The sequence below is a fragment of the Octodon degus genome, unplaced genomic scaffold (assembly GCF_000260255.1).
Source record: "Octodon degus isolate 3935 unplaced genomic scaffold, OctDeg1.0 scaffold00026, whole genome shotgun sequence".
NCBI classification, from domain to species: Eukaryota; Metazoa; Chordata; class Mammalia; order Rodentia; family Octodontidae; genus Octodon; species Octodon degus.
This window is the reverse complement of record NW_004524602.1, coordinates 804,983-816,230: the sequence shown is the minus strand read 5'-3', so window position 1 is coordinate 816,230 and position 11,248 is coordinate 804,983. Positions and strand designations below refer to the sequence as shown.

At 38.3% G+C, this 11,248-nt stretch overlaps 1 protein-coding gene across 3 annotated transcripts in view; it reads right to left on the bottom strand.

Annotated features, from left to right (window-relative positions):
- Positions 1 to 11,248, bottom strand: part of Ube2q2 (ubiquitin conjugating enzyme E2 Q2) — a 58,857-nt gene that overhangs the window by 6,869 nt on the left and 40,740 nt on the right. For all 3 annotated transcript variants that reach the window (XM_004628701.2, XM_023712620.1, XM_023712621.1), the window contains 2 exons: positions 8,090 to 8,138; positions 7,574 to 7,669 (listed from right to left, as the gene is read on the bottom strand). In XM_004628701.2, the coding sequence (XP_004628758.1) occupies positions 7,574 to 7,669; positions 8,090 to 8,138 (145 nt within the window). The remainder of the gene's footprint in view (positions 1 to 7,573; positions 7,670 to 8,089; positions 8,139 to 11,248) is intronic.

The window sequence follows — 11,248 nt, the reverse complement described above, 5'->3', positions numbered from 1 at the left end:
CATTCCTCAGGTGATGGGCATCTTGGTTGTTTCCAAGATTTGGCTATCACAAATTGTGCTGCTATAAACATAGGCACACATATATCCCTATGATATGCATTTCTATTATTGGGTGGCACTAAGGACATTTCCATATGATCATAAAACATCACTTAGCTTTTATTTCCCTAGACTTGCTTTTTCTATTTTTCTTTCGTTTCTAGGTATTGCAGCACTGCCATAAGGCATCTAAGAAACTAAAGCACTAAAAACATTCAGTAGTGTCATTTCAAGTTACAGTACTTTTCACTGGCTATATTTTCATAAAAAGAGCAAAAATTAAAGACAAAAACAGATTAAACAAAATATGCACTGACATCCAAAATAACCATGATACAACAGTAGCTTCCTAATCACAGTGCCCGTGCTGCAGCCACAGGATGGGATGAGACAACCAAGCCTGCTGTGCTCAACTGTCACAGCCAGATGGCCAGACTTCAGCTAACTGAAGGCAGTGCTACCTTCCTGTGCGACAACCAAGTCCGTTCCAGTTTTCTAACTCACAGATTTCTGCTTACAATGTTAGTCATTTTTCCACTCTGGTTGCCTACAGTTTGTGCTTTCTTTTCTAACAATGAGCTGGGGACTTGACTCACTTTTATAATTTTCTATCGATAAGAATTCTCAGGGCAATGAACACTGTTCTGAGCACTCCTTGGCTTCTGTTAGGTTGTGATTACATTACTGCTATCATCCAGTTACTCTGTGGTTGTAATTTCAATCCTTGTTTGACCTAAACAGTGTGAGGTTAAAAATTCCCCAGCAGAGTATTTGTTTTCTGACTTTATTCTTACCTTATAGTTGCATTTAATTAGGATCAGAGAATTTGTGTCTCTCTTCTGCTTTTCAGAGAAGAGGTTTGGTTTCACTGAATAGTTTAGGAGGGGATGGAGAAATGTTATTTTAATATTTTCTTTCTAGTCCCCTCTTTTCCAGAGCTACAGGCTGAGCTCGGGACTTTACTCTGTGCCATATCCCCAGCCCTTCACCTTGTTAGTTTGAGAAGGTCTCACTAAATTGTGATCCTCTTCTCTCCTCCCAGGGTGCTGGGATTACAGGTATGCACCAACAGGCCCAGCTTAAAAACTATTTTAAATTTTTCATTTGTTTTAACCATGATTTAGAAATGTATCTGCTTTCTAAATTTCATATAGAAATCACTTCTAAGGGCCAGCGGTATAGCTCAGCGGACTAAGCGCTTGCTTAGATAAGCGCAGGAGCCAGGGTTCAATACCTGGCTCCGCCTGCCGCGCCGGCCCCACCTTCGGGTGCGCTGAGCTGGCGATGGAGCCCGGGCGCGGTGGTGCGCCCCTGTAATCCCAGCACTTGGGAGGCAGAAATCAGGAGGATCACTACTAATGTGGGCTATGTAGTGAGACCCTGAGCAAAAAAAAAAAAAAAAAAAAAGAAAATCAAGAAATCACTTCTAAATGCCTTCTAATTCAATCATATATTTAAATGATATGGTTTGTGTGGTATCAAGTGTTTAAATATTACTTGCTTTATATATTGATAGAAGATGGAGGGCCAGGGATAATGCTCAATGGCACAGACACCTGCCTGGCAAATGCAAGATCCTAAGCTGATTCCCAATACCAAAATAAAAAAAAAACCCAAAAAACAAAAGGTGATGCAATTTTTTTCCATACTTCATACATGCTTGGGAAGCATGTAATATCTACTTACAGACATTTCTCACTTAATGACTGAGTTCTGTTCTTATGATTAGGTCATTAAATGAATTGGGCCTTAAATGAGGAATTGTATACAGTAGGCACATTACAGTATTCATAACAAGAAATGGTCAAAGTCAAGTCCAACATAATGACTTTGCTTTTATTTGAGTATCTTTTACATGCAGTACTATAATGTGTAACATAAAAATATACTGTACTACACAGTACTATCAGCCAAAATCAGTACTATATAAATAAGGAATACTGTACCTAAAAGGACATTGAAGCTCTACCAACAAGTGTCTGTACAAAAAAAAAGGTGGGACATAAGTCAGAGTCATGGGGTGTAAGTCTGAAAAATGCACCTTAGTCTGATACCTGCACAGTCATTAAACAAATAGGTCATTTAATGAGCAAAGTCGTATTGGATACAGAGTTGTATATTTGCTCAGTTAATATGTCAAATCTGTTAAATGGTTATGCAAATCTACATTCTGATATTCTGATTAAACTAGGATGAAGTTGAAATCTCCAGCTCTGTTGGTAGATTTGTCCGATACTTCCTGTGGTTTTATCATTTTTTCTCTATATTTTGATGGGTACATAAAATAAAAACCTGCCAAATCTCCTTGTTTAACTGAGACTTTCATTATTAAGTCATTTCTAATGCTTTCTATTCCAAATTTATATTTTGTTTGATACTAAGGTATATCACCTATTTTTGGCCAGTGTCTGCTGATACTATCTTTATCACTCACCCTTCCTTATTTAAAAAAAAGCAAAATTTTTATATTCACACATTTTTAATCATCTTGTAGTCTCATATTTCAAATATACTTGTAAAAACAGCTAGTTTTACTTTATTGATCCACTCTAACTGCCTGGTTTCTGTATTTACACTTGTGCCTTGCTTCTATTGCCTTACATACATCCTACCTTCTATTTCTCTAATTTGTAAAGGTATTTTAAATTTTTTTTCTAATAAGATATATTTAAACTTCATGCTGATCTATCTTCTGCCATATTATCTGTTCCTCCTGGATTTATTTCCTTTATAGTATCTTTAATGTTAACGTTTGGAGTATTTCCTGCAGTTCAGAATCCAGGAAGAAAAAACTCATATCACTACTTTCCTGACTGACAGATATTTCTTAATCTGCAGAAAAAAAATTTTGTTTCCTCAAAATAATTCACTAACCAAATTCACCGTCTAAGACCTATGACCATGTACCATGAAAATAACCCTTCAGTCAGCACCTAGGCTGGTGATCCCAGAGCCACCACTAATGACACCATAGCCACCCTAGTGTATGCAGGCACATTCCACGAGGTTCCAATAGCAACAGAACTGCCTAAGTATACATCCCTCTGCCTTTAGGTAATGGATACTTGTACTTTAATTCAAAAAAATTATTTAGCAGCCTAACAGCACTCTGTGTAAAATGGTTGTACACACTTGCCAAGAAAGCTGCAAATCACAGGAAAAGCAACAATTTAAAGCAATTATATTGACACCAATTGATTCTAAGAGATTTATGGCACAGAACAAAGAATACTGGTATCAGAGAAGTCTAAACTGGAAAAGACACAAAATACTGTCCCACTAGGCATGTTAACATCTGGGTTGTGATACTGTCTGTGCTGAGTCCAGTTTCCTAATACTTTGACCCAGCTCAGGGGTCTGGAGGGTGTGGCAGCCTTCTGGGACCTGATTCCTGGTGAAAGCAGTAGATTTTACAGAGGTTTACTTGGACACATGCTCAACTACTGCCAGGGAAAGCAATGTTAAAATCTTAAGGAAAGTGCTCAAAAAGGCCGAAGCATCGTTGTTGCTGGTAATAGGATGGATACTAATGCACAAAGCAGCTTCCAGCTTTATAGAAATTTTACAGACATTAATTCACAGCTTCATCTGAAAACTACGTTAAGACAAAGACTTTTATTCGATCTGAAGAGAAACCAGAGTATAAGACACAGACTTTTGAGGGCTTCTATACTTTACAACTTGCTATGAGTCAAGTTCATCAGAAGTGCACAGATGACTTTAAGAGCTGGAGAATATCCTAAGGCAACTATGTTGTTTTTAGGTGTTGAAAATACATGTGAGGCCCAGGGAGATGCTCAGTAGAATAAGCGCTTGACTGGCAAGCGCAAGGTCCTGAGTTCAATCCCCGGTATCGCTAAAAAAAAGATGTGTTAAGGCTGTTGTTTTAACTTGGAGTAAAAATATTTTTAAAAAATATATTTGGTATAGGCTCTCGCTATGTAGCTCGGACTCATAATGATCCTCCTGTTTTCGGCCTCCCCAGCACTGGGATTACAGGTGTGTGCCACCATGCCCAGGATCGGTGGCCTGCTCAGTGTGCCTTGGGGCAGGGCAGACCCAGTGCAGCATGTGGTACAGGGATCAAACCCCAAACCCCGGTCCCTGTGAGGAGCAAATGTTAATGGATCCCATTCTACATGTGGATACAACTCCTTGTACCAGGCTTTTTTCCAGAAAAATGCTGAGATCATAAAATTACTTCTCAAAAACTAAAAAGAGCAAACACAATGCCAGCTGACACTGGAATCGCACCTTCATTTGTGGCCATGCAGTATGGCAAGGTTAGTAGAAAGCTTGAGCATACTTACTCCATCAGGTGCAAATGTCAGGCCATGGATAAAGCTACTCCCTGGATGTTTGCTGCTCAAGAGGCCATACTAAATGTGTGGAGCTTTTGCTGTCCAATGGGGCAGATCAAACCTTTCCTCTAATGAGGACAACTGGCAGTTATGCAGCACGCAAATGGGCTATACAGAAATGTCAGGCTTATTATTAATACCACTTACTGAACCAGCTCTGTCGACTCAGCAGTATTGAAGGATGGACGTGGAAAGTGCCTGGAGCTAGTTCTCCAGAATAGCCACTGCCCAGACACTCTGATGTGTCTGTCTGGTCTTTGGAATCAGTTCTCCCAAGTGGAGAGCTTTCCAAAAGACTGTGATTCTTTGGAATTGTGAATATTCTTTTGAAATATGGAGCAGATAAATGTACTTCCCTTTGCATATGCCTGAAGTATGAGAAATTTTCAGTATTTCACTGCTGTTTGAAGGAAAATGGCATATTGGCACCATGGAATCATATATCAATTTATAAATGATGAAGTTCAAGCACAAGCAAAATATAAAGCAAGTCTGCCACAACTTCTGCTTGCTGGCTTTGACCTACAAGCAGGTCAGTCCTGGACTGACTCAGTCAGTGATGACCCCTCTCTTCACTGTGGAGCTGACTGAGAGAGAGAGAGAGAGAGACCTCCACCAAATGTTGAGAAGGTACTCTCTGCTGGCGCTTCCAACTCTCTTGGGTTCTACAGCTGCTTCTGTTTCATTCTTAGCCCATTCTCTTTTTTAGAGATTCAGTCGAGCCTGAAAGAATGCTTGGAACCTGACAATTTTATCCTTCAGTTGTACCTTCCTAGAACCCTGCATTACTCTTTGCTCTACGCAGAGGTTCTAGAATTGGCAGCTCTTCATAATGGAGAAATCAGTGAAGCTACTTAACACAGCTCATGTCTTACTCTGAAAACTATCAAGACAAAAGAGAGCCACAGCGGGGCTGGGAAATATAGGTCAGTGGCACAAGTGCTTGTCTGGCAAGTGTAAGGTCCTGAGTTCAATTCCTGATACCACAAAAAAAAAAAAAAAAATACAGCTGGGCATGGTGGAAAACACCTGTAATCCAAGCACTAGGAGGGCTGAGGCAGGAGGATCATTGTGAGTTTGAGAGCAGCCTAGGCCACAAAGTAAGCTCAAGTCAGCCTGAACTGCATAGCAAGATCCTATTTCAAAAAGACAAAAAGAGAGTGAGGGAAACAGCTCCACAGGCTAAGTTCCTGTCTGGCAAGCACAAGGACCTGAGTTCAATCTCCAGTACTGCATATCAAGACCCTTTCATTCATACATATATACATACATACATACATACATGCATACATACATAATTTTTAAAAAGAAAAAAGAGCCACAATGAAGAGATTATTCATGATTGTTTAGTCACAAAACAATGAAGTTTGTTCATGCAGCTAGGGCAATGTTAAATGTGAATGTTTACAGTTGAACTCAGTTCAAAAAAATTCTACATTTCCTGGATACTTTATTGCACTTTGTCACCAGCATACTTCTAAGTTTTAATATTTGTTTACCTCACTATTTTCTGATTTATTCTGCTCTGAACTATGATGTTCCTTCTAGAGCTAGACAGTGCAGGTTTCCATATATGATTTATATTTTCACTCTTATATGCTAACAGTTACAAATGGAATATCCAATGCTTTCTTTGGAAGTGTATACAAATGCAATGATGGTGGTGGTAATGGTAGTAGCAGTTGTGATGGTGATGGAGATTATTTTGGGGGCTAAATAGCTCATGTTTGTAACACTATTTCCTATCCTTTTATATTTCAAAAGAGAGTACTGTCCAATTCTATTTCTGATACAGATCTAGTGGTCCACAGAAGTTTATACAGTGAATTAGTGGTAAAATATTTTTTCAATTACTCAAAGAGACCCCTGCCATATGACTTTCATATTTTCTCTTCTAAAAGAAAAACATGCCAAAAAATTTTTAAATGCTTAAAATGTAACATCAAATTTTATATATAAATAGTTGCCAGGATAGGGCTGGCCAAATAGCTAGCCAAATATATATATCAATTGAAAGATTTTTTATAATAGCCTTTTTAATTTTTTGCCTTTTCTATAAATTTAATCTGGCAGACTCATGATTTGAAGTATAATACTGTGGTAAACATTTTATACTATTTGAATAGATATCTAATGCAAAATTCATGAATAATTTTGGGAAAAGCATTACTTTAAAAAAATTAGAATAGAGTGATTTCCATCATATAAATACTTTTCAAAAACATACTAAATTGAGAGTGTATCAGTTGCATATTTAAATACTTTTTCAAAATTGCAATTCCTCCTGGAAAAATGTGTCTCATATATTAAAGTGAATAAACTTCATAACTTGGTGGTTAAAAGCAGAAAACAGGCCAGACATTATGACACATGCCTATAATCCCAGAGCTTGGGGACTAAGGCAGAAGTACTGCTGTGACTTCAAGGCCAGTGTGGACCACAAAGTGAGTTCAAGGCCAGCATGAAATGCATTGTGAAACCCTGTCTCAAAAAAGGCAAAAAAGAAGGAGTACAGAGACTAACTTTTGACAGTCTTTTTTCCAATCCTGGCCCTGCCATGTGTGACTTGAGACAAGTCATCTAACCTGTATATGGTTGTTTCCTTGTCTACAAAATGATGACAATAATCGTACATATCATTTAGATTAGGAAGAAGGTTGAAAGAACATATACTTAGAGTTCAGCACATTAAGAATTAACTATTATAGTGTGACCTCCAGTTTGGGAAAACCTTAAAGTACATATTATTTTTTATTTATTAGGGCATACTTATCAATAATAAATTTAAATTCTATAGCTATGTTTCTCTGTGAATATAACATACATTAAAAAAATTAATGACTATCAATATCTTCATTTTCTTATACTTCTATATTTTCTACAGCTCAGTTTTATTAAAAAAGAAAACCAAACAAAACAAATAAAAATGAAACAAATTATCTCAAAAGAACAAAGAATGGCCAGGTGTGGTGGCGCTCACCTGTAATCCCACACTTGGGAGGCTGAGGCAGGATTGTTGCAAGTTCAAGACTAGCCTGGGGTACAAAGTGAGCTCAAGGCCAGCCTGAACTGCATAGTGACACCCTGTCTCAAAAAAAAAAAAAAAAAAAAAACCCCAGGAGAAGCTTCCTAAGTAACATGAAATGTACCCGATAATGATGTGACATTCTTACCTTATTTGCTCCAAACTGCACTCTGGCTTTGCCTTTGACTAAGGTGGCATTGATCTGCATGATGACAGACTCTATGGAGTAGGCGCTGCTCCAGCCCTGCAGGAAGAAGCAACCGTCTCTAAACACAGTAGCAGTCCCGTCCCCACTTCAGAGCCTCACAAAGCAGCACACAGAAACTCAGCAGAGGCAAGTCAGTGTTCAGGGGAGAAAGTGAAATTGGGCCACTTGAGGCTCACACAAAAACAACCATCTTACATTCTGAGTTCCTAACATGAGCAAGTAAAGCACACCCTCAACAATTACCCTGCCAAGGGATTCAGCAGTAAGTACAATGTTATTTTATTGGTTTACTCTGAATAGTTTTTTATTATTAAAAAGACACTAAAAAAGATATTATTAAGACAATTTTTTTAAAAAAGTAGATGTTATTATGTAAGAACTTTTCTACTTAGTATTACATATACAGAATCAAAACACCACTGAGGCTGCAAATTGTGAACTACAAGAAAAAGTCACCTGTTTTGTGAGAAGCTCCATACATAATGCTCCTCCACCCAACACATACCTTAAAAAGAAAAGAAAGGAATCATATAAAATCCTCTAGGACTCTGTTCTGTTTTAATTTTAAATGCTATTACAAAAACATATGTAGATGAGAACACATTAAAATAAAAAGTTAAGGCACACAGGATTATGGGCAATTTTAAAATGTTAAATCACCATTCTAATAGTCAATTTTAAAATGATTCTTAGTAAAAGAATTCTTAGTGATGAGACTTTTGTGCTGTCTAAAATTAAGAACTTAGCTGAACACATTCCAGAGAATGGGAACTGAAGAATCACTGTCCTTCGTTAAACCCAGTGTAGCCTGCACAGAAACATTCACTCACAGCGCCCATCATACAATTGGACGTCGCCTCAGATGAAGGGCCTGCTACCTCCCTCGTCACGATGAACACTGGCATGATGCTACATAGTTCAAGCTGTTTTCTCTATTCTGCAGTGACACTCAAATCCTGACCACAGAATAGTCTAAGGACTATTCTCTGAACTAAAGACAATTCTGAGAAGTTCCCTTTAGGAAATCATTATTTAGATCAAAATTCTACAATCTTTTGACCCTTTCTAAAAAAAGAAAAAAAAAATCCGTACCTCCTTAATGTTCACTTTAAATTTCAAAACATATTAAATAGCATACCTAAATGCACAAGGAAATCCTTTCAGGTGAAAAACTGTGGTGACTGCTGATGAAAGCCCAGGCCCAGGGCAAACCACTGTGTCCTAGGTCAGGCACTGCCCTCCCTTTCCCCCGCCTGCAATTCTGGAAATGCCTACCTCCCCAAGTTTTGTGCTCTCCACAAAACTTCTCAAGACCATTTTAGCCTTCGAAACTTCTACCCCAGCTCACCACAGGAATCCTCGTGTTGAATAAACCAAATGTCTCTGCAGAAAGGTAGGGAATCCAAAAGCTCCTGGAGGCCACTGAGATCAGTAATGGCTACAGTGGAATTGTTCAACAGCACAGTGGGGAAAGTACTCCTCAACACTCCCACACTAGAGGCTTCAAGCAGGGTCACTTTCCCACATACCTCTTCGAAAGCCTGGTACCTTCTGCAAAGGGAAGGTCAAACAGAAGGGAAAGAAAACCCAAAGGAAAAACACTCCAATAAAATTAAATTTGGGTTCTGAAATTTCTGATTTTTCTACAAAAATTTATTTTTTGCATCCCTTTGTATTTCTGAAACACAAGTACCTCCAATTTCCTGAATCTCCCACAGTTCTATAAAGTTATCTTAAAATGTAAGGTATTCTTGCTGACTTAAAGAAAATTAGAAGATCTAGATTTTTATTGGGAGTTTGCTTTCTCCATAACTGCTCAAAGTCTTGACATCTATTAATGAGTGGGCCTCATATTTGATCTGCACATTTCAAAATGCTTACCTAGACAGGGACTCCATTCAGGACAAAGAGGTGTACAGTGGACATATGGTTACCCATGACCCAGCCACCACCTCGCCTCGAGGGCACAGTCACACCAGGTGGGAGAAAGAAAATTTTCCCATGTGAAAGTCAAAGAAAGTGCATTTCTACCAGTGCATAATAGGAACTGCATACGTGTTTGCTAGATGTCTAAACCAAGACATGTATTTTAGTGCCTACCCAAAAAATAAAAGAGGTAAACTTTCCTGAATATACACTGTCAGTGTTCATGCCTACGAGAAGTGGCTATTTCTGTGCTGCATCACATTTATCTCAGCAACATGTGTTCTAGACTCCTTACTGGTCTTTGCCTCCCAAAGGTTTGTTATGAATGTTAAAACAATTCAAAGATGCAAAAAGAAAAAAAAAAATCTGAGGATAAGCTAAAGAAAATAATATGCCACATACATGGGCAAAGCAGTGTTTTCAACTTTAAAAAGTTTTATCTGCTCACATTTTTTTTTGTTTTTGTCTGTTTTGGTGGTACCGGGGATTGAACCTGGGATCTTCATAGTAAGCTACATTTTCAATCCTAATTTTTGTTTTTCTTTTTGTCTTTTTGAGACAGTTTCATTATGCATTACAAGCTGGCTTTGAACTCACTTTGTAGTCTAGGCTGGCCTTGAACTTGCAGTGATCTTCTTGTCTCAGCCTCTTGAGTGCTGGGATTACAGGAATGTGCCACCATGCCTGGCCCTTTTGGTAGTGCTGAGTCATTAAGTTTCCCAGGCTGGAACTGTTCTTACAATTCTCTTGCCTCAGCTCCTCAAGAGTGTTTAGATTATAGGTATGCACAATCATGCCTAGCTTGAAGCATTAGAGCAAATAGTATCCTAAGCTCAGCCTCTTTAGGCATTCAGTTTATCATTATTATAAATGATGCCGCTCACAAAAGGTCACCTTTTATGTTACTCTATATGAAATGTCTGGGATAGGCAAATCTATACAGACAGGGACTAGAGCGATGCTAGTCCATGGTAAGAAACAAGGATAAAGGGAGTAGCCATTATGGGTATAGGGTTTCTTTTTCAGGTGATGAAGGTATTTCAAAGTTAAGTAGCAGTAATGGTTGCACAACTTAATGTTGTATACATTAAGAGGATGTTTTACTGTACGTGAACTGTATCACAATGAAGCTGTTATTTAAAAGCTTGGCTATGACAAGAAATAGTGTAGTTCATAGAAGATGTAAACTATAAAATATGTAGCAAAAACTGCTCAATAATCTACACAGAATTACAGACAGCTTTTAAACTACCTGGATTCTGAGAATGCAAGTTCTGTGGTCTTTTAGTATTTCAAATTACTTAGGTCACCTCAAGTCAATAATTCTTTCTCTCCACTTAACACTTGATACCAGAGACCAGGTCACCTTGATCCCGCCTCCAATGAATGCCTGCATTTTGCTCTTTTTTCCATGCCTGCACTACAGTTTCAGCTCCCGCACTTTAGCCTGAGACACAGCACTGGCTCACAGAGAGTGCTGCGTCCTTCCAGGTTCCAGAAGCACCTCAGGTCTACTGCCAGTGTTCATTTTCCATTTCTGAAATGTTTCCTTTGTATTATTTCCCTCCTTCTAGCCAGGTAAAATAGTATGAATCTAATACACTCACTTAAGTCTGCTTATCAGACAGATGGTGAAAAATAAGACAGACCTGTCTAATCCAGAATGTTAGATAAATTCAAGCTACTATG